This window comes from Crocodylus siamensis, chromosome 8 (assembly GCF_052110815.1).
Source record: "Crocodylus siamensis isolate JL-2025a chromosome 8, ASM5211081v1, whole genome shotgun sequence".
NCBI lineage: Eukaryota > Metazoa > Chordata > Crocodylia > Crocodylidae > Crocodylus > Crocodylus siamensis.
In genome coordinates, this window is record NC_143402.1 from 45,581,379 (window position 1) to 45,605,221 (window position 23,843).

At 42.7% G+C, this 23,843-nt stretch overlaps 1 protein-coding gene across 13 annotated transcripts in view; it reads right to left on the minus strand.

Moving 5' to 3' along the window:
• Positions 1–541: 541 nt before the first annotated feature.
• The window catches only part of ZNF185 (zinc finger protein 185 with LIM domain), an 85,263-nt gene continuing 61,961 nt past the window's right edge, over positions 542–23,843 (minus strand). For 4 of the 13 annotated variants that reach the window (XM_090060620.1, XM_090060617.1, XM_090060625.1 and 1 more), the window contains 13 exons: positions 22,861–22,983; positions 21,080–21,133; positions 17,438–17,527; positions 17,050–17,151; positions 15,773–15,919; positions 14,851–14,946; positions 14,471–14,569; positions 13,159–13,260; positions 6,732–6,800; positions 4,650–4,730; positions 4,079–4,181; positions 3,336–3,434; positions 543–2,507 (listed from right to left, as the gene is read on the minus strand). In XM_090060620.1, coding sequence (XP_089916746.1) covers positions 3,336–3,434; positions 4,079–4,181; positions 4,650–4,730; positions 6,732–6,800; positions 13,159–13,260; positions 14,471–14,569; positions 14,851–14,946; positions 15,773–15,919; positions 17,050–17,151; positions 17,438–17,527; positions 21,080–21,133; positions 22,861–22,983 — 1,165 coding nt within the window. In that variant the 3' untranslated portion in view covers positions 543–2,507. The other 9 variants (XM_090060615.1, XM_090060618.1, XM_090060619.1 and 6 more) reach the window with 9 other exon arrangements.

A 23,843-nucleotide genomic window follows, 5' to 3' on the forward strand; every position in this document is an offset into this window, starting at 1 on the left:
AGGACCCCACTTACTGAGCTGCTCCTGAATCTGTCCCTCACTGCAAGGGCTTCGATTTGGCCCCCTTCCCTTCCCCCACCAACTGATGTGTTGGGCTGGGGGTGGGGGGGCACACACATGCATGCGTGCGCTTAGCCCCCCAGCCCAGAATCAGTGGGTCAATCCCGATTCACCAATTGGTGACCGATGACTGGTATAGCAGTTTTTTCTATCAGATCACTACAAAATCCTGCAGATGTAACAGTTCCATCATAACAGCTTATATAGGTATCATGTGATATCGATACTATTGTTACATCTATCTCTGTCTATATAAATCCCCACACCCCTCCCACCCTCCTTCACATGCCACAAACCACCCACACACACCCCCACAAACACCCCCCCCACACACACACCAGTGTTGCCTGCATTGACTGCAGAAGACAATGTGTTCCAGAGCTGCACCCCCACAATGCCACACAAATCCCCTCAATGTACCCTGTACCCCCACACACAGCCACACCCTCTCACAAACTCCCCCTACCTTAAACACCCCCACACCCTCCATCCACACACATATACCCCATACCTCACAATACACCCCCATCACACACACACACAAACACCTCCAACAACACCCCCCCCACAATATAAAAGGCTAAGAATTTATTTTTGAGTTATTATGCAATCACGTCGATATACAATACACAAACACAACTCACAATAAAGTACTTTTTGTAATAAAATTAAAATACATTATAATAGGTGTTTGACTTTTAGTGTATGATTTGTTTTTTTCTGGTTCTAAGTGGCAACTCCCCTCCCCAGAAGGGGAGGGACTTCTGGTGGCAAAAGTCAGGGGCTATCCAGTCCTAAGATAGTGGCCAGGGGTAGGGCACCTATCAAGAGGTGGTCTACCCATGCAGCCCTCGACAGCTCGCCAAACTTCATTAAGCGACCCTCTGCCTGAAATAATTGTCCGCCCCAATACAAGATCATGCCTTAGTCTGGTTAACGACTAAGATGCTAGAAAACAATAGGAGGTATTGTTCTGTAGAAAAGATTAAATTGTTAAGCATTCATATATATACCAGTATCCATCACTTACAGCATTACATGGTTAATAATAATTTTTCAATTAATGCTTTTGCCATCATGTTTCCACACACAAGCTATGACACAGGCTCTAGCTTATTTGCTCTGCAGCTATTTCTAATGTTTTCTAGGATAAAACAATAAATCTTTGGCTGTACTTGGAGCTATACTTCAAGGCAGAAAGAATAACTTTTGAGGTTTTGGTGTTGAAGAACCCCAGCATAGCTCTCAACCTTACAAGGCTAAATGGGGGAGCTAAGATTACAAGAAATCCACATTTTTTTCTGGGTGTGTCTACATGTGCATTAATGCACATTAAATCTAGTTACCTCCATTGTGAGGTATTCAGGCTAATGAGCCTTACCCTGGCTTAATGCATACTAACTAAAGCATTAATGCACATTATGTAAAAAGCATGTTTTGTACATGATGCTTTAATGGACATTAAAATAGGCTAATGCACATTAAAGTGCATGTGTAGACATACCGTGTACAACATCTGTTGTAACTTTAGTTTTGTAAGTCAGTATTTGTGATCTAAATAAGGTACAGTAATAAAAAGAGACATTCAGCAGGTTCAGCAAGCAGAAGTAAATTTAGATTTAAAATAAGGGACACCCCCTGTAAAGAAGGTCAGCTGAAAAGCATGGTCCCTTGGCATGGTCAATAAGGCAATTAGAAACCACCCCCTCAGAAATCAAACTAGAATTCCAGGTAGAAAAGAGTGCAAGCACTCCAAAACATTGAGCACACATGCTTGCTGAGTATAAAATCAACTGGGGAGGAGAGGAAGGGAAATTAAAGCTGACACATGGTTAAGGCAAAGTGAGTCTGCAAGTGCTTCAGAATATTCCTGACAAGCAAGTGGAAGGTAATCAGTACTTGTAATCAGAATATGGGAGTGAAGTAAATAGACACTGGATTGACCTGCATTTTGGATCTTTCCAAGGCCCTGAGTTTAGCCTTCTACACCCTTAAGATCTACAAGCAGCTTGTTTTGTCATTAGGTTCAAACCAGGATGTAGTCAACTTGTAGAAATCAAACAGAAGAATAAAAAATGAATCCTAATACAGCAGTTTCTGAGAGCCTTAAATAGTTTCTGCCTGATTTTTGTAGTGCTCAGTATACACAGATCCCATGGAAGTTAATGGCAGCAGGAGGTGCCATTTGAAGAATAATGGCACTTAGCTGTTGTAGATGACACTGCCTTTTCTTTTTAGTGTTGGCATTTGTATAGTGTGCAGCAAACAAAATAAAACTAGTGGATGTTCAATTCATTCATTGTGATAAGGTGACAACAGAGAAAAATAACTTCAGGAAAGTGGGGAATAAGAGGTTTGCTATCTTAACAAGTCAAGAACTGTTAGATGCATTCTGACATATACTGTCGAAGTCTTCCAACTGGCTGGCTCCTACAACTCTGTAAAAACTAAAAGCAAATAGAAGGTGAACACAAGAATTGGGTACAATATAGAAAACTGCATTACAGAGATCAGTGGAGCAGATGAACATTCAGGAGTGGGATGCCACAGTTTGGCTAGTCACATTTAATCAAAAGTGACAAATAAAGCAGTCATGTATGTATACAGTCATTGGAGAGAGAAAGGACTTTTTTTTTTAAAACTGTCACTGGAATGGCAGAGGCTTCTGATTTTATCTGATGGTCATGCCTTGTACTCCAACTGGCAAGCAAACAAAATGAAACAACTGAAATGTAGTTTCTGGCTAAAACACAGTGCAGTGCTTTGCACTTAATTTTTTCACAAGGCTTTTCATCTCAAAGGATCCCAGTGATCCTTGGAAACAGGATTCACTTCACCCACCACTGAAGTGCTGCCACCTCCAAGATGGAATGTAACAGCTGCTTAGCAGTGCACAGCAACATTACATGATAGGTTAATAAAGGCACTGTGGAGGAATATAGTATCCTGTTAATACTGAAGCAGACTGGCAAGGCAGAATTACTACTTGATACATTAAGCACAGCAGCTTTATGCTTGGTTTTATCAAATGAGACCTAGATTTCCTAGTTACTGGAATATAACCAGAAGAGGCTGGCCCTGTAATGCAGATCCCAACCTAACTTTCTGTAGGTCCTTCACTGTCATTAGTCTAGTGCCTGCCAGTATAGATATATAAGGACATACCTGGGCTGACCACAGTCTTGGTGGCCCAGTGCTAGGGCTCCCTATTCTATGGGCTGTCCATGTGCTACTGTCCATCCAGTTATGCTAACCTTAGCAAAGGTGGCACTCACCTAGAAAAGTTTCTCATAGCATTTATCACAGTGGACAATGTCACGATGAATGAATATTTTGTCCAGGAGGTCTCCCATTGCCTTATGGCAAATTCCACACTGTGGAAACAAACACAGGCAGTTGGACAGGAGACAAAGCTCTATTTAGAAGAATACATATGAAGAGGATAGAGAAATAAGTTGTAGTCTCTACATTTTAATGGTGGTGAAAATGCCAAGTTGAAAGCCCTGAAGCCTAAACTTTTCTACTTCTATGAGATGCAGCACAAGTCAGGTTAGTTCAGGTTTTCCCTGCAAACCTGGAATTTCATCACACTCATCTATAAGCATAAGAGAAGTAGAAGAAAAGCTCTGTAAAACTTGAGAGGTGCCGAGTAGTTTGTGCAGTGGGATGGAGTTTGCGAAAAGGCAGCTCTAGTATGTGGACTGCAACAGGTAGGGGGAGAATTCATAATGAAAATGCCAGTATTCAATCCAAATGATAACACAAGAATATGTTTTGTCTATCATAATGTCATCCAGAGATCAGAAGGTATACTTGTGGATACTGTCAAAACCTGTGGGAATGTGAGCTCTTAGTCAATGGTGGACCCAGATCTCTTCACCCAAATGGAATAGAGCATACTTTTACTTTGAAAGCTTCTAAGCAAATGCCCCAAGATTATGTCTTCATCCATGAGTCCCCTGCAGTTACTTTACACACTACAAAGTGGAGAATTATTGGAAGGAATAAGGTCCCTTACCCTAAAACAGTATTCATGACAGCAAATGTTGAGATGCTCTATTGTTATCTTAGGGCAGTCTCGGATCTCACGGCCACAGTAAGTGCAGATTCTATCAACTGCCCTGTGGAAAAGCAGAAAAATGTACTCATGAATCACCTTACTATGATGCCTTCATACCATAAGCAGTAGCAAAGATGGTTTTGTATCCAACACCAGCATTACCATTTCTTGTGGCTGTCTACCTCTGCAGTATGAAAGTGGATGTGTATCTAGATATCAACTAGCTGAGCCAAGGGACAGTACAGAAGGTAAAGATGGCATTCCATGATTGCTAGAGTTCAAAGTTACTTCCAAAGCTGCATGGCAATGGGAAACACTGTTTCAATACTATCTCCATGCCATTATGGTCAATGCTCTTTATTCTCTGACCACTTTAACATTTTTAAAGGGAAGCCGAGGAAAAATACAAGATTCATCTGAACACCTACAGATAACAAAAATTACAGAAAGAGCATGTACAATAAAGTCATAAAGAATACTTCTGTATATCGGTCTATTGAAACCATCCTGGTATAATTCATTGTCTTACCTTCGTGGGGCACCACTGTGTAGGTAGCAGGTGTTACTGTACCTTGCTCTCTCTCTGTCAGTCAAATCAACTAAGCTGCCACTGAAGAAGAGAGGAAGAGAAATGCCATTGCTTGACAATGTTGTGTACAATGAATGGTCCAAATGGTTAAATGAGCAGTGCAGGGCTTCCCCAAATTCTGACTGGGGATGCCCTGCACTGTACTGCTTTGAGATTTTCCAGCTGCCTGCTCTTTTAAAGAGGGCTGTTCATTGCCAACTAAAAATCAAAAGTAAGAAATGTGCTGGTGAACTTTCAAAAGAGAGTGAATCTTCTCTTTAGCTAGAGGAAAACACTGCATGGGGAACAACAGGAAGCTCCTCCAATCCATGCCCTGCCACCGGTGGTGCTCAGATTCTGACCCAAAGCACCACTCAGTGGTAACAAAAGATAATTTGGGCTCCACTCAGGCATTGACTATAATACAAAGTTCTGCCTGCATAGCTTTGTTGAAAAGCTGACAAAACTAAGCTGGCGAACCCCCTGGTATGGACACAGCACAGCTGAAAGATGATGGTTTCTGCTGGAAAGGCTTCTGCCATTTGAGGTACCTTGTGGCTGTCTATTGACAGAAAAACTGCTAGCAGAACTGTCTTCAGAAGCAGGTTCTACTACTGTAGTTCTGCAACAACAGTTACAATGGCAGGATCTGCTTTGTGTAGATTAAACCTCAGTATTGCACCAATGGAACTAAATATACTAGTGAGAATGCTAATCATAGGATCATGAAAAAGTAGGGCTAGAAGGGACTTCAAGAGGTCATCTTGTCCAGTCCCAGGCACAAGGCAGGGACATCCCTATTCAAACATCCTAGCTTGTCTAACCTGTTCCTAAAACTACACAAACAGCCTTGTTGCACAACTACAAGGCACATAACGCAAAGACACGAAGAATATTCTAACCTGCCTCAAGGAAAGCAGCAGGATGAGGACACTGTCAACTTTCCGCCACTGCAAGGTTTGTTAAATACTCGAGAGAAATCCAATCGTGGCATATGATATTATGACCTGAACATCTATGAACTGGATCAAAACCACCGTCTTATTTTATACTGATCACCACACAGAAGCAGGTCTCAACTCTCATGAACTAAGGGGCACAATTCTTTATGCCAGTTAGGTCAAGATGTTATACGCGTCCTATAAACCATTTTAGGATATCATTGTTATTTTTATTCTATATAATTTAAAGGGCCTAAGACACTTTCCACACAAATAAGAGACTTAAATCTGCCTCAATGCTTACCATTTGTTGAATAGATCAGGCATTTCCTAACACTTCAGCTGCCTACTTTCCTTGAAAAAACTTTCCTGTTAGAAATGCTGTGGTCCCCTAAGTAAATATCTGTGTTATTTCCAAAAATAGCATTGCAGCTCTTTGAGGGCATGTCACTGGAGCAGCTTTATGCATCCAGGCTAAGCATTCCCCCTTTCCATCTGCTGCTGCCCACATGCTCCAAACCTGGAAATGCACCAGTGAGGCTACTCTTAGGACCCACCTCTAGTGTGCCTGAGGGCATCTCTGGGGACCACCTTGAAGTAGCTGCATTAGTGTATTTCTGGGCTTGGAACATGCAAGTGGGATTGGATGGATAGAGAGAGAGCATGAGGGATGTCATAACTGTGTCTCAGTGCCAGCATGGCGTGAACACGTCAGCACAGAGCACTGCTTTTGACATCAGACAAGCTAGAGGTTTATAACTAGACTCCTCAGCCACAGCAGTGTTACAAGTTGAATGAAGACAAAATCACAGCAGGCAGGCATCTTAACAGGGTGTTAATTGTTTCTTTGGCTCTAAGTCTAGGTTAACTGAACAAACCTTAACATGTGTTGACAGTTTAGGTTTAAGAAAAAGCCAGTTTTACTCTTGAGTGAAAACCCACAAATACCTCCAGTTTTCTCACCGAATTCAACAATTTTTGCAAATATGTAATGAAATGCAGAGGCTTGGGAATTTCAGTATGACCTTTCAGAGATTACCCTGATGGAATGACCTAATTTGTTCATCACCCTGCCGAGGAGTTAACCAACAGCACCTCATACCTCGTGTAGTGTGGAGAGGATGAAAACTCACTGCTGTTCACATACTCCTTCACAAAGAGGACCCCTTTGCTAGAGAAAGAGGGAAACATCTGTATCAATGGAGACATGAACTAAGCACCGCGAAAGTACAAATGTATGTTCAGGTTGATGTGCATGTGGTGCACGCGCATGCATGTACACATGTACCAGGGGTATGTGAAGCAGGCCCTATTCAATTTGGATTCGGACCGAATCAGGGACAGTGATTCGATTCATTAATTCAGATCACTGTCCTTAATTTGATTCAGCCGAATTCAAATCTGAAGATTTGATGCTGATTTGGAGAATCAGCAATTTGGACACAGACACAGCTTTGAATGTTTTTGCTACATATCTCTAGGTACCAGCACGGCTTGTGAACACTGCGATGCTGGGGTGGATGGAGTCCCACAGAAGTGTGTGTGTGTGTTTGGGGGGGGGGGGCCTCCATGTCCTTGGTGGTGAACTCGGAAGTGGACCGGAAATACTTCTGGTCCACTTCCAGGTCCACTAGGAAGTGCATCAGGGGGCCCCCCAGCACACACCCCCAGCTCAGTGATCAGCTGTGGGGGACCCAGGTTGCCCCCCCAGACCTAGGAGGCACCAGTCACTGAGCCAAGTGGGTGTCGGGGGGCCCCCCAGCAGACCTGGAAGTGGACCGGAAATACTTCCAGTCCACTTCTTGGTCTGCTGCCAAGCATGCTGGGGAGCCCCCCCCGCTTCTGTGGGACACTCCATGCACCCCAGCATTGCCTGCTATTTAGAGGTATGTAGAAAAAACGTTTAAAGCCGTCTCTATGTCCAAATCTTTCTGGATCTCTCCAAATCAATTTGGAAGGTTCCAATTCGATTTGGAGAGATTAAAGGATCCTCAGATTTGATTTGGATTTGGAGATTCAGCCACTGAATCAGGCTGAATCAAATCAGGGACCCAAGCTTTGCACAGCCCTAATGTGTACCACATATATCCACAGCAAGGGGGAATGGTTGGATGCAGCTGTTGTTGGATTACTATGGAATTGCAAGCACCATTGATAAATATTGAATATAATAACTATAAAACCAAAGTCTAATGGATTACATCAAAAAGTCAGATTAACAAGTGGAAGGTAATAATAATGACACAATTATTGCATCCAGTTTCATCCAGTTTGGCAAAGACAGAACCACCTCTTTTATATGTTATCAAGGTTTAATATGCAGGGAAAGATAATGGTTATACCTTTTAACATGAAACACTGTCTATTTTAGGATTACTCAGAATGGCTGTTTTGTCATTGAAAGATCTCCCATATTTTTATATATTGCAAACTGAACATTGTCTATTTATTGTGCTGCATTATTTATTTACTGTGCTGTAGAGAAGAGAATTAATCCCCTTTGTACCCATTCCTCTCTTTGAAATGCTATTTTTAGAATGACCTGCATACTACTTATCTGTTTGGAAATCTGTGAGGTCCTCAGTAAGACATCATGCCCACCAACTTGCTTCTAGGAGAGCAATGAACAGTGGAAAAAAAACCCAGAAGCTGAATGCAAGTGACCTTTTTCCATGTTTATTTTTCAACCCTGCCTTTAGGCTATGAAAAATTCTTTCTTTCTATGTGAACAAATGACGTGAGCACAAATGACACGGCTCGGAGCAATCCCAGCCAGGTCATGAGTGGTTACAGGGCTCTGGGAGTGGGGCTCATGGGGTTGGGGGCAGAGGTGTTTTTTTCCCTTGATCCTTCCAGTTATGGGGCATGGGCAGAAGAAGGAGAGATGAACTGAGGCAGTAAACAGAAGACTGTGCCACTGGTGCCACCATCAAGGCTTTGGTTTCTATGACCACTGCCCGCTCTTCAGAAAGAGAGACAGTGGTCTGTTGGGAAGAGATGGCCTCCACCCCACTCCACTGGGGAAGAAGCTCTTCTCAGCCAGAATGGCTGACTTGCTCGACTGGGCTTTAAACTAAGCTTGCTGGGGGATGGGTGGAAAACCATTGGAGCAAGCTCACCAAGCATCAACTGCAAAATCAGCAGGTTAGGATGCTCAAGGGAACCCACTCCTACCCCAGCCCAGGAACAGAGATTCTCCATAAGCACAAGGAAGCCTAGGGCCTCCAATGGCACACTTACATGCCTGTACACTAATGCTAGGAGTTTGGGGAATAAACAGGAGGAGCTGGTCCTTCTGCTAAACAGAAATGGCTATGATCTCATAGGGATCATGGAGATCTGGTGGGACTCCTCTTATGACTGGACACCTAGTATAAATGGCTATACTCTGTATAGGAGAGATTGTCCTGAAAAAAGGTGCAGGAGTGTAGCTCTCTATGTGAAAGAGAGCTACACATCCCTACAAGCTGAGATTGGCACCCAAGGAGGACAACTAGAGACCCTTTGGGTTAAAATATTAGAGGAATGTAGGGAAGGGAATACAATGGTGGGAGTCTACTACAGACCTCCAAAACAGGAATAAGTGCTTGACCAAGAATTTGCCAGGGAACTGACTGAGGCTGCACACTCTGGGTGCATGGTCATCATGGGAGACTTCAACTACCCGGACACCTCATGGGATGAGCACTCGACCAAATCCGATCAGTCACAAAGCTTCTTTGCATGCATGGGTGAACTCTACCTGTCCCAAGAAGTTTATGGGCCAACAAGTGGCAAGGCGCTGCTGGACCTGGTACTGGCCAAAGGGGGTGATCTAATCAGCGACCTAAGAATTGAAGGGAAGCTGGGTGACAGTGACCAGGAGTTGATTACTTTTACTATCCATCACAAATCTGGCAAGTCAGCCAGCAATGCAGCAGTCCTTGACCTTAGGAAAGCTGACTTTCATAAACTCAGAGGGCTTGTTCTTGAGGCCCTGAGAAGCCATGATTTGACAAGGAGGGGAGTTCATGCTGAGTGGGAGCTCTTTAAGGAAGCAATCCTAGAAACACAAGGGGAGTGCATCCCCACCCATAGGAAAGGTGGTAAGACGGCTCAGCAACCCCCTTGGCTCAACAGGAAACTCATGGACCTCTTACATCTAAAAAGAGATATTTATAAAGGATGGAAGACAGGAAATGCCACTAAGGAAGAGTATACTGCACTGGCCCGCACTTGTAGGCATGAGTGACTGGTGCCTCCTGAATCTGGGAGGGCACATGCAGAAGCTGCCAACAGCGGCAGCCTTGTGGGGGGGGGGGGGGCACCAGCCCTACTGACAGCATCAGTGTTGGCCATCGGGGGGGAGCCGTGTGCCCCCGTGCATCCCCTACCAGTCGCCTATGCCTGCAGGGAAGGAACTAGAAAAGCCAAGGCTGCAACTGAACTCCATATGGCTACACAAATCAAGGACAATAAAAAATCCTTCTTCAGATACATGGGGAGTCGAAAGAAAAACAAGAGGAACATTGCATCCCCCTACTAAACCAGCTGGAGCAGCCAGCTACCAACACCCAGGAAAAACCCAATCTGCTTAATGATTACTTTGCGTTGTTTTTTCACCAGCCCAAAGGGACCACCCTGCCTAATATGATGTGGGATGACCAGGGTGAAGATGAATATATGCCCACCATTGGCATGGATCTTGTAAGGGAGCATCTTGAGAGGCTGGACCCCCATAAATCATCTGGTTCAGATAACTTGCACCTAAAAGTGCTAAAGGAACTGACCGACATCATAGTGCAGCCACTGGTGAGGATATTCGAGAACTCGTGGCACTCAGGCAAAGTAACTGAAGATTGGAAGGGGGCCATTGTGGTGCCCATCTTCAAGAAAGGGAGGAAATAAAACCCGGGAAACCTACAGGCCAATCAGTCTGACCTCAATCCCTGGGAAGATTTTGAAAAAAAAAAAAAAAAAAAAAAGATCAAAGAAACCATTCTTGACAGGCTAACAGAAAGCAACATTCTGAGGGATAGCCAGCACGGGTTTGTTGTGGGCAGGTCTCGCTTGACCGATCTTATTTCCTTCTATGACCAGGTGACGTATCACCTGGACAAGAGGGAAGAGGTTGATGTCATATATTTGGACATTAAAAAAAAACCTTTGACCTGGTGTCCTATGATGTCCTCATGGAAAAATTGGGCAACTGCGGCCTCGACTACGCCATAGTCCAGTAGCTGGAGAACAGGCTCTGAGGTCAAACCCAGAGAGCTGTAGTTGATGGAACAAAATCAACATTGCACTCGGTAATTAGTGATGTCCCCCAAGGACCTGTTCTTGAACCTGTACTCTTTAATATCTTCATAAACGGTCTGGACACTAGTGTCTAAAGTGGACTGGCCAAGTTCACTGATGACACCAAACTTTAGGAATGAGTCTCCACGCTTGAGGATAGGCTGGTGATCCAGGCCGATCTCAATAGGTTTGCAAGGTGGGTGGATAAAAACCTGGTGGCATTCAATATGGAGAAATGCAATGTGTTCCACCTCGGGAATAAAGATCTGCATCACACTTATAGGCTTGGCAATGCTACACTTGCTAGCACCATGACCAAAAGAGACTTGTGGGTCATGACTGACCACAAGATAAATATGAGGTACCAATTGGACACCTCAGCTGGCAAAGTGAACAAAACTCTAGTTTGCATCTACCAATGCATCTTGAGCAAGACCTAGGATGTCATTCTCCCACCATACTTGGCTTTGGTGAGGCTGCAGCTGGAGTACTGCATCCATTTCTGGGCTTCATAATTTAGGAAGGACATGGAGAAACTTGAAAGAGTCCAAAGGAGAGCCACACACATGATCAGAGGGCAGGAAAACAGGCCTTATGAAGAGAGGTTGCGAGCTATGGGACTCTTCAGCTGGGAGAAGGGCAGGATCAGGGGTGACTTGGTGGTAGCCTATAAAAGTACATAAGAGGTGTGCATCAGGATCTGGAGGAACACCTGTTCACCACAGCACCCCAGGAGATGACAAGGTCCAATGGTCACGAACTCCTGCAAGACTGTTTTAGGCTGGACATAAGGAAAAACTTTACTGTCTGAGCCCCAAGGCCTGGAACAAACTCCCCCTAGAGCTGGTGCAAGCACCTACTCCAGACTTTTTCAAGAAATATTTGGATGTTTATCTTGCTGGGATCCTTTGACATTAGCTGACTTCCTGCCCCTTGGGCAGGGGACTGGATCCGATGATCTTACAAAGTCCTTTCCAGCCCTAGTGTCTATAAAATCTATTAAATCAAATTAAGCTGTGTTATGGAAAGAACATTTTTATTTTGCATAGACACTCCCCAGGGCAAGTATCTCAAATGAGGGGTCTCTGCTTATACATTTATTGTTCTGTTAAACAGCATAAGATTATACCAGCCACCCCCAAACACTGCGCAGAAAAGACCCTCATTAACATATTGCTAAAAAGTTGAATTTGCATAAAATTGAAAGTAAGGAGTGAAAACTATGGGTTTCAGCATGCAGAGCTGTAGTGCAGCCACATGCATCCGGATGGGATACAGATAAGGGCGCACATATGTTCCAGAGTGTATTTTGGCCTCTCTTAATGAATTCTGTAGCCTGCATATAATGTGTCCTTTTCCTCAGAGAAGCAGTGCAAAGGAGCTCATTTTAAAGGAGTGAGCTGTGAATGAAACGGAATTAAAGAATATCCCTCCAGGATCCCCAGTCCAGTAATGAAGAGCAGGAAGGCCTGCACACTAGATCACTTCCTTGCTTCATTTCATATTTCATGGATCATGAAGTATTTATTAGCTAAAATAAAACATAAGAGGTTTAATCTACTCACTGGGTCAGATTCTAGCTTTATCTTCTCCTATATCTAAGGGTATGTCTAGGCTGCTCTTTAGGGTTAACCCTGAGTCATTTTTAAATAAGCCATGTGAATCATTCTTCCCCATCTATATCATATCTCATAGCTCACAAAGCTATCTACATTATCCTTCTTATTTTTTAGTGCAGCACTGAGATATATCCCCTATGGAGTCCTTCCAGGAAGTGATCTGCAGGCTTGTCTCTTCCTTAGAGCTTGTCTAAACTTACAGGCAGTAGAGAGAAGACGTGGAATACAGAAGGGCTGGAAGTCGGGAACAGGGGATTGCTGCTGGTAGACTTCCTGTGCTAGAGGTTGGCATGCCCATCTAAGTTCCAGATACTCTTCAGGGGGAAGTGCGCATGGAGGTGGAGTAGTGTTGAGGCCAAACTCACACATCAAATTTCAAAGTTTCCAGGGTCTGACTGGATTGTTGCCAGGGTGAAACAAGTAATTACAGTGTCAATGACCTTATGGCTGACACTAATGATCAGTGTAGATGTAACCCGTGTTGATGGTACACTTATCCATGTGTCCCATTTTACTTCAAATAGTGCAATTCACAGGACTGTAAAACAGACTGTAGCCCAATATGGTAATTTACATGAGATTCTAAAAAGTGTTCATGATAACAACCACAAAGTAATTCCTTTCCCCATTTACCTTGCAATGCTGGGATCAGACTCACACCTTTTGGCCAAAAAACTGCTGTAATGAGAGGTGGCAGGAGAGATGGAGCGCCTGTCACTTGAGTTTGGAGGAAGCCTGAAAAGAGGAGGAAAGTCTAGGAACTCCACAAACCTGAACAACAACAGGAGTCAAATCTATGTGCTGAGAAGAGGGGACAAGTAGGAATGTAAAAATCTTTACTAAAAGTTAGTTAAGTTGGACCAGTATTAAGGCCTTCACTTGCACAGACTAAAATGTTCTTTTGTCCTTTGTCACATGTAGCAGAGACTTGACAGGGAGAATTGGCTTCTCAGAGAAGTGATCCTTGGATACAATTAAAGGAGGATCAAGTAAGATCTTGACAAGGCCAAAGATCATGCAGCGACATCTCTGAGGTGGGAGAAGCAGAGCCAGATGGACAACTATACACAGCACTCTGAACAACAGGAATGGGAGAAGGAAATATCTGGCCATGGTCAACAGCATAAACTTTTATCCTTATAAAATGAAAACAATGGGATCATGTGTGTCTGCAGAGAGTAGAAAGAGTCAAGGTTGTTATGGGGTCACTAGAATCAATCATGCTTAGCAACCTGTATAGGATTTATGCTTATTTTGCCTTGGACAGATGGAAAGCTGAGTTGATCCTGCCTTCAAGAAAAAATGTGGCTCCAAGGTATCTATGAATCCCATGTCCAATGCTCATACTCATTGCAACCCCCTTTGTGTGTAAATTGCAGACCAAATACTCATAGTCTACAATGTGTACATCTCATTTGTCCAGTTTACTGTCTGTGAAAAACTGTAGAACAAATCTGGGTTAGCCTATATCTCCAGCCACCTCCCACAGCTCAGAAGACTTCCTGGAGCTAGCTAACACTCAAATGTTAAATTTCTGAAGATAGTGTACTGTAGGTTCCTGATCTCCTGTTGCCTACCCTGGGATTATTTCTTTTTCCCCATGATCTTTCTCCATGAGTTTCAACTAGCCTTGTACACACACAAAGGCCCCATGTAGAATGGCAGTAAATCTCCACCAAGCATCGTACAGAGGATACCTGTCACAACCTGGTCCCTTGTAGCATTTCCAGGGACAATTAATGTTGATGAAAGACAGCTCTGTACATACCAGCAGATACCAGTGGTGCTTGTCATTACAAATCAGCACTCATTCACAGGGCACCATTCTTTTCACTTTATTTTTTTCTACTTTGAGCCACTGGTTTAAAATCTCAACTCAGCTTTCTGGCTCCCATCCCAAACCATTTGCTTTCCTTCATGCCCCATACCAGCACTATCCTTTTACCTTCTGGTACCGTAGTCTGAGCTGTCTACATAGCATGGCACCCTGTGACTTCTCTGGGACATGGTTTCAGTGCTCTCTCTAGGATGGGAGTAGTGCCTGCTAAGAAAAAGAAGAGCCATGATCAAACAATGAACTTTGTCAATGGTGGATCTTTCTATAAACAAACAAATATTTACTGAAACTTCCCCATCTCATGTCCCCAATACTGACCTTGAAACCCACAAAACACTACAGTGATTTAAAATACATTTATGTTAATAGCAATGCACTGAACATGCCTGATTCAATTCAAAGTAGTACCACCTAACATATCAAGCAAATGAAGTAGCAGGACATTATTTGTACTAACAAATAAGGCTTTCACCTCACTGAGTGCCTACCTTTCCATGCCAGGGTCAAAATCATTGTCCCTCCTGGCAGGTGGGCTCTCATACCTGGTATGTCTGGGACTACTTCCTTCATAATCTGGGACAGACCTAAAAAAGCAAAAATTCTAATAATACCTCCCACACTAGTCTAGAAACATTACAGGTCTCAGGTGATTCACTTATATTTTGGCTGAATAGTGATATTCTAATGTACTTCCATGTCTGGCCCTACCTACTTCATGCCCCGCTCCCCTTCCCCTTTCTCTGCAATTACAGCTAATCATCTGCAATCCAGAAGCAATGTAAGCAATACCCGCAGAAGCCAACACCAACACCTCCTAATGAAGCTAAAATTTCCTTGCCTAGTAGCCTGTAAGTGGGTTTGGGTTGAATGTGCTTGGATCATCCAGGGCTCACAAAAAATACCACTGCAACTTTTGCGGTTCCCAGATGCTGCGGAGCTGACCCTGATGTGGCAACCAAAACATTTCAAGCAGTCCAGGATGGATCCAATTGGGGAATATTTTTAAACTGCAGGCAGACCTCTATTTCTTTCAGATAATGTAGAATTTTCAGAAATTCTTATTCTCTTGCAAGCTCTTTGGGGGACAGATCGTGTCTGTACTGCACCCATACTTCACCCAAAGTCTGGGAGGAAGCACTATGGCAGATCTCCTGAATCTATGTCCAGAACCACACCAGCTACCAGGCCATCCTTCTTCTCCTCCATGTTCTGGGATTGCTAGTCATGCTAATCCACATGTCACTTATCCCACCATGTATAAAACTGGCTTCCATAGTCAGTTTCACATTTCTATATAATAGTTCCCAAGCCTGGGCCAGAGTTAAATACTTTCACATTTGCCTTCAGACAGCTCCCTAAGCAGCTTGCTTAGCTTTCCCTGTGTATTTTCATCATTCCCAATCTTCATACCTTCCAATGTTGTATACTGTTCTGTCTAGGTAGGATGATATCCTGTGATTGGGCTCTGACATAATGACATTTTGTTTCTGGCTGTCCATATGCGAGGACATCACATGATGGATACTGACAACATTCTCCTTAGAGTAAGAGCTGGACCTGTTAAAGAATTAGAGATACCACAACCTGTAAAGTCCTCCAGAGAGAATGGATTTCTTTTTTCTCATTAGTAACTGTTATCTCATTCATACTCTATATTTTCTCCTATGATGCTACAGTAGATATTCCCTAGATGGTAAATGAATACAAAATTAAATAGTGTTGTAAGTAGTGCTTGCAGTTAATCATATGACTGGGAATGAAGATGAACAAATACGCTGAGGGGGAAATATTCTTGCCCTACTGTTATCATTATTGTAAATAGTTTTATATTACAAGCAGAACTCCATGGCTAACATAGGCAGCCACTTAATTCATAAAAATAACAGATACCGTTTGCCATCTCCCATTGATATACATATTAAATGCTCTGTTTAAGCTGCATTAAGTTAACTGACTAGTGCCTACAGAAACAGTATGTATTCCACTGTTTGCACCTCCTTCTACCTTCTTACAGAGCAATTGCTTTGCCATTCACAGGTTGGTAAGCTCAATTAATTACTCCACCGCTAGTCAGTTTCAGGGCCATTACTGGCAGCCCTAAAATAGACTGATGCTAATCAGTTTCATAGCCCCCTATTAAAAACAGAGACACTGGGCACATCTGCAAGTGCATTAATGCACAGTAGTTACTGCATATTAAGTTCAGTACCTATAACAACAGGTACTAACTTAAACTGCAGTAACCAGCACTATTGCATGGTAGCACTGCCACATGCTTTTTATGCGACTATAATGTGCAGTAGACATTCTATGCATTAGTGCAGTAGCATGGCTTTTGCCATGATGTGCTAATGTGTAGTAGAATTAGTCTACTACGTATCTAGTGTTTGTGTAGACATGTCCATTGACTACCAGCTATCAGTTTTAGTGCTTTGCTCTTTCCTGCCATGTTTGTTGCTACAACCATAAAACTGACAATAATACATAGCACTGAAAGAGGTTGAGATGGGCTACAAGGTTTAGCTGCCCATTGCACATATTAGGCAACCAGCTTTTTGTCAAATGAGCATTTGTAGTTTTTCCATTAACTCTAATACAGCTAGAACTTTACCTATAGTACAAATCAATGAATGGGAGTGACAGGACATAAGGATTCAAGAACCACCCATATGGTACTGGCTTCTTACTTTGCTGTGTTCAGATCAGGCTCATTGTGACTCATGACTCTAGGAGTGTTATGACTGGTCCCCGTTGGGGTGGAAAGTCTCTCTTCATTAGCTGGAGAAGTCCTGATAAAGAAGGAAAAGGCTTATCATCACCTTCCGCACCTGTTCCTGACACAATTTGCTAAGAAAGTGAGATCAAATAAGGTTATTAAAAATTGACTCCATTAGTAGCAGTGTGGCAATATGTGGTGTGTTACTGCTGTGGTATCTTCTTTTAGAACATCTTAATGTAAACCTTTCTCTTCCTACTGGTGAAGAAACAGGCATTGCACTATCTCTGTTGAAACTAAGGTAGGACTAGATTATGAAGGTACAAGATGTAAACACAATACATGTATGTCCTCCTTACCTTGCTATGTTCAAATCAGGCTCATTGTGCTCTACATGTTGGATCTCTGACGTACAGATGCTGCTGTCTCTAGATGTGGGGCTAGATCTGCTAAAGAAGGAAAGTTATTACAGTCTGCAAAGTGTTTTTGATTTTGTGGCAGTGCACCTTTGGGTCTTGGGCATGACCTCAAACTGCACCCTGCTGGGATAGGGATGCCTAGCAGGACTTCCACTGGCGAGGCAGACCCACTTCAGATGTGAGTTGAATAGGCCTGATGGCCTATGGATCTGCTCAAGGGAGGTGGGCAAAGTGAAAGGGGCACAGTACTATGCAGTGAGCAAGAAACCCTGTGAGAGATGGTGGACTGCAAGAGGCCCCAGTGGGAGTGGGCAGTATGAGTGAATGAGACCTGACGTAGGACTAAGTTGGCCCGGCTTTAGGCCAGGAGCACAGTGGCATACCGAATGCCATCTGCAAGGCATGAGCCACAGAGTAGGGGTAGTACGGAGTCATGGATAGTGCCCCCTGGCATTAGGGCATGTAATAGGCAGCCACCCACATTTACTACTAGCTTAGTGTAATAACAAAGCCATAGCAGGAAAGACTGGGTGGACCACCTCATGGGCAGGTGGGTGGGCTGGCTTGAGAGCCGGCCCTAAGCATGCCCCCTGTCACAGATACTAGATGGGAGAATTTGACTGTGAAGAAGCTAACTGTCTTATGAAGGACCTGCCTCAGAAATATGTGGGATCCCAGCGTGGCAAGAAGCTAATAAACTGCACAGTGATGTGGAAGAGAAAGGAAAAAAAAGTATCTGAATTCAGGGTCTGTGTTAAAAGCTGTTTCTAGGTTGAACATTTGAAAATTTGACCCTGAAAGAAGAGAGAAAAGATATGGCCTAATTAATATGAATTCCCTGTTTATTCTCACCATCACATGAGGGTTACTTAATCAGTGACTGTTATTGCTGAACTAGTACATCTACATCTAGCCTTACAATGGTAATTTTTCTTAGCCTCTGTTTACTGAAGGAATATAAACTGACTGCATTGGATACTGATCATACGAGAATATATATTGTATTTCCTGGCCCACCAAGGAGGGTTTCTGTCTGCTGGAATTACTCCAAGGAGATCTCTCTCTCTCTCTGTTTTAAAAATTCTCATACTTAGTAGGGGTGGCACTTCACAAATAGTCATTGGCTTTCCCTGGATCATTAGGATTTCCTGGCATAAAATGAAGTTCCTTTGCTTCAAAGACTTAAACAGAAACAAATACAGGGAGTCCTCAACTTACGTTGTTTCAAATTACAGCAATTCGCACTTGCAATGCTCTGCCATTTACAACCATGTTATTACTTACAGCGCTGGATCCTTGCACTTACGGCATGATGGCAACTCAGGCGGCACACAAACGTCATGCCGTAAGTGTGAGGATCCAGTGCTGTAAGTAATAACATGGTTGTAAACGGTGGAGCACCACAAGTGTGAATTGCTGTAAGAGGCCCTAAGTCTCCCCAAAAATCTCCCCAAGGAAGCCCATTCCATAACCCCGGTGAAGGTGTTCCTTTTACCTTCTGATTAAATAAAATTAAATAGCTAATTCAAATATGGCGTTTATGGTCATTTCTATAAAAAGTTGGGCATCAGGCCATTGGTCAGGAACATAACCCCCATTATAATATTGCTTCTATGGGAAACTCAGATTCGACTTGCATCATTTTGACTTATAAGGCCTTTTCCAGCAACATAACCTACCGTAAGTGCAAGGACTGCCTATATTGCTAGTTTCTATTGGACAGGATGAAACAACTCAAGAAATAACTACAATAATTACTTAATTTAACCAGAAACATGGACACCTTATATCTAGCCAAATTCAGTTCAGGCTCAAGGTGCTATGTAGCTGTAGGATATTAATATTTGTTTCCTGTGGGTTTGACAGTGCCACCTCTAGACCATGATTTGGATCTTTCAAAGGAAAGACATTAAAATCTGTTAAGTGTATCCAAGATTTTTTTGGTGCAATAACAGTTAGAAGAAAAAAATCCTTGTGACAGTTCTTCACTGGAGAAGGCCAATAAGGAAACTCCTTAGGCTGGACTCATTTGAGTCCAGTCTTTTCTCCCGACCAGGCGGGGGGTCAGACTTGGAGATCTACAAGGTCCCTTCTGACCCTACTTCTATGATTCTATAAGGAAACACTTGGGAGAATGAGACATATGGAATTTGGAAGTATTGCATTATGTCATATACAGGCATACCTCGGAGATATTGCGGGTTCGGTTCCAAACCACCGCAATAAAGCGAATATTACAATAAAGCGAGTCACACGAATGTTTTGGTTTCCCAGTGCATATACAAGTTATGTTTACACTATACTGTAGTCTATTAAGTGTGCAATAGCATTATGTCAAAAAAAAAAAATGTACATACCTTAATTAAAAAATACTTTATTGCTAAAAAATGCGAAGTGAGCAAATGCTGTTGGAAAAATGGCGCCGATAGACTTGCTCGAGGCAGGGTTGCCACAAACCTTCAATTTGTAAAAAACCGCAATATCTGCGAAGCGCAATAAAGTGAAGCACAATAAAACGAGGTATGCCTGTACACACTTTTTCTCCCCAAATTGCTATGCGTGTTTTAAGCAGGGAAGCTATTTTCTTCACTGTGCCATGCAGCTGCCAGGGTGATTGCCAAGATGGTAGAGTCCTGTGTTAACCCTCTCATAGCTATAGCTGTTAACTGAAAACTGTAGCTTGTACCTCAAGAAGCAAGTGAGCTGATGGTAGTATCTCAATGAGGCTTGTGATATAGAAAAAATAGTTGATATACAGGAACTTACATAAAGAACTACTTATGGTAAAAGTTTGTACTGCCCTTACAAGAATCTGGGGCTTAGCTAGGTGTGACAAAGTAAGTCCTTTTGGACTCAGTGTTCAGGAAGTTAACACAATTGTGAAGTTAACATCCAACGTGAATAGTACACTTAGTTGGAGATAGTTACGGATAATGTATCAGCAAAAAAAGAAAAATGCTACTTTCATTTATAACTAAATGCCATATATCTTTTTATAACACAAGGGAAAAGCTATAGAGATCTTTGTATACCAATATCCATATTTCTGGCAAGAATACTAATAGTCACTGGACATGTCTACATGAGACGCTGACTGTGTAGTAGCCTGATACTACTGTGCAGTAGCATCTTGTGGCAAAAACTGTGCTGAGATGCAGCTCCACAGCAATATTAGACTACTATGCAGTAGCATCACTTAAAAGATGTTCGCTGGTGCTACTGCACAGTAACTCCAGTTCCTGTGCATTTATTTAGTACTTGCTATATCAGTACTAAATAAATATGCAGTAACCACTGCACAGTAGCATCTCATGTAGATGCAACCAGCTAAGGTGAATATTCATTCACTACAGACTCTCAATCGTTTAGGATTTTCTGGCCTGCTGCCATGAGAAAAGATATGTTATTTTGGAACCTTCTGTTCTATACTTGCCTGGTGCTAAAAAGTTAACACAAGAAACACGTATTTCCAGGCTAAAAAACAGGACAAAACACAAGAATGGTTTAGAAAAGCTGCAGTCATGCATTTAGTACTCCTGACTGCTTACTTTGTTAAGCTTAGTTTCTGCTCATTGCCCTCACCTCTCATATCTTGTGTCTCTGCTAATGCTTCTCTTTTTGTTATCTGGGATATATCTGTAAAGAAGGAAAAGATAAAGTATTTGGTACTGGAATAAACTTAGACATCAGTTCTGAGCATGAAGAAGTGGCTAAATAGGAATATTATATCAGCATTCCAATAGGGAGATTAAGCAATAGCAAATTACAGAGTGGGAGGAGTTATTTGACATGGGCCTTATGTAATGTTTAGTCACCTCTCTCGATACACTGAACGGGACTGGTAAGCAAGAGATAGGCTTCTCTTACAAACTGGTATGCAAATAGGTATGGCTTGAACTCCAATGACTACTGTAGAAGCCAGAAAAATTCACATCACAGTACTCTGCATCATCTTATAAAGTCCAATGCATCCTGCATTATCTGGTGTCCCACTTCCATTTGTTATTACTGCCTACAGGTATAGAAGACTGTACCTGTCTCGTAGGAGACAACACTTGATGACCCTCAACGACAAACCAGGTTTTAAGATTCTCAAATCTGTTTTAAGGCTCTGTTTCTTCCCTTCCAAAATCTTGCACCAAATGCCTCCTGCCTTTGCATACTCTTTTTGCCATAACTATGCCACCGTACCACCTACCCCGGGAGTCAGCTTCTGAACATTCCACATGGGATGAGACCCCACTGTTAATGCTCATGCTAGTGATGGTGCTGTCCCTGGGCCATGACATGGATATGAGGAAGAAGATCAGTATGACTTCTGGGGAAAAGATTTGCATGCCTGCTTTGTTGCATTGTAGCATGAAAAGAATAGTTTTCAGGATAAAATTTATAAAATTTTTACATTGAAAAAGAGGGATGACAAGAAGGCAACCAGAATAGGCTCTGGAATATCAGTGTGTTCAGCAGACTCAACACTACAGGTTTATATGGGAAATCAAAATAAAAGTCAAGATATAGGCCCAGAAATGGTTCCTATTGGTACATTTGTCTGTATATCCTTTTGGACCAAATCCTATTTTCAGTTGCATTCAAGTACCTCTTGAAGTCAGGGGAGATTTAGGGGGCAAGTGGGATCCTTTATAATGGGAAGTGAGAACAAGGAATTCATACTTTATTCAGAGTGGCCTAAAGCATAGCCAGAAAGCTAACTGAGGCACATGAAGTTCTAAATTGTGATCTGCAGCCCTCGCCGTTTAGAGAACGGAGGTACTTCTGCAGAGAGTGTGAGAGTCACAACATACATTGCCTATTGGGATAGATCTCCACAGGCAGCCCCCCAGCTGTCTTTGAGAAACAGGCAGTGACATTTTGCTCCACGTTGTGAGCACAGGGAGGACCCTGAGGCTTTGGGCAAGTTGCCAAAGCAGTCCCTGACCTGGCAATATTTGGATGTCTCTGATTTAATTAATACAAATGACATGGATATTTGTCTCCAATTATAGCTTATCATGCACTAGGCAGAAGAGAGATACATCTTACAGATTAACTGAACCAGTGAGCAACAGCTCACATCTAGCATCTGATGAACTTTGATCTAGCATCTGCTCACATCTAGCATCTGATCATGTAAGCTTATGAATCTCTGATTCAGTTAATCTATAAGGTACATCTCTACCTTCCCTCCTTCTGACTTCAGAATAACACAGGTATCTGCCTCTCTCATCATACATTGATAACAGTGTCAACCAGCAAACAAATAGCCAGGGAAAGGTCTGTATTTGTTTATGGACATGGTGCATATACAATAAATTAGTCCCTGCTCTTCTGGAGAAAGACAGGGGATCCATTCCTTGACTTCTTACTTTGCCACGTTCGGGTCAGGCTTAGCATGCTTTCTGGCAGGTAGAGGCTCACACTGAGTGTCATTTGTAGCAGGTACTTTCAGATTCTCAGTATTTTCAGTATTGTTCCTGAAACTGGAAAACCTATGGGGAAAAAGATCAGAGCGTTTGTTTAAGGATGTGTGAAAAATGACTAGTTTGCACTGTGTGAAAATCCATTCTCAAGGCAGAATCATCAGGCTGGAAGCTGGAAAAATAGTTGGCTAAGCCTGAGATTTAAAAGCTGCCCTAGGGATTTAGAAGCATATTTTCTAACTGAAACTGAAGCAAGTTGTGCATGTAAATCCCTCAGCCGGACTTCAAAATTTCAGCTTGATAGCTATGATCTGTGATGGTTTCAGAGGGAATGTACTAGCCACTGAAGCATGTCTGAGTGTCAGATTTAGTGTTGCCATGACTCTTTCACTTGATAGACGCTCCCACATAAACACACACACATTAAACATACATACAGTCTTAGTAACATCATTGCAGGCCTGGGTTATTTTGGGATAAGTCTCTGTAACCCAAGATGGCTGTCTTTCCTTGCTGATGTCAGTAGGGTTGCAGGATATAAATGACTCAAAGTAAAAAACTTGCTATTTGACTTTGCTTTGGACACTATGAGCACCTATACACATGCGCAGAGACTGCTCCAACATGCTGGAAATCCAACGCTTTGGAGCAGACTCAATTAATCAAGTCTGCTGGAGCACAGAAATTGATGTGCTCTGGCAGCCTTCCATGTCATGTGTATCAGTGTCCTTGTACTAAAAAAAACAAAACGGTGGAGGGGCACTTTGAAATAAAACACATTTAATGAAATTTAAAGTGCCCCACCACCATCTTTTCAGCATGGGGATTCTGACACACATGATACTTGGGTGCTTTTAGTTAGCATGGTTTTCTAAAGGGCCCAGTGCTATATCCCAAAGCATGTGTAAAAATGCCCTAGTTGAATATTC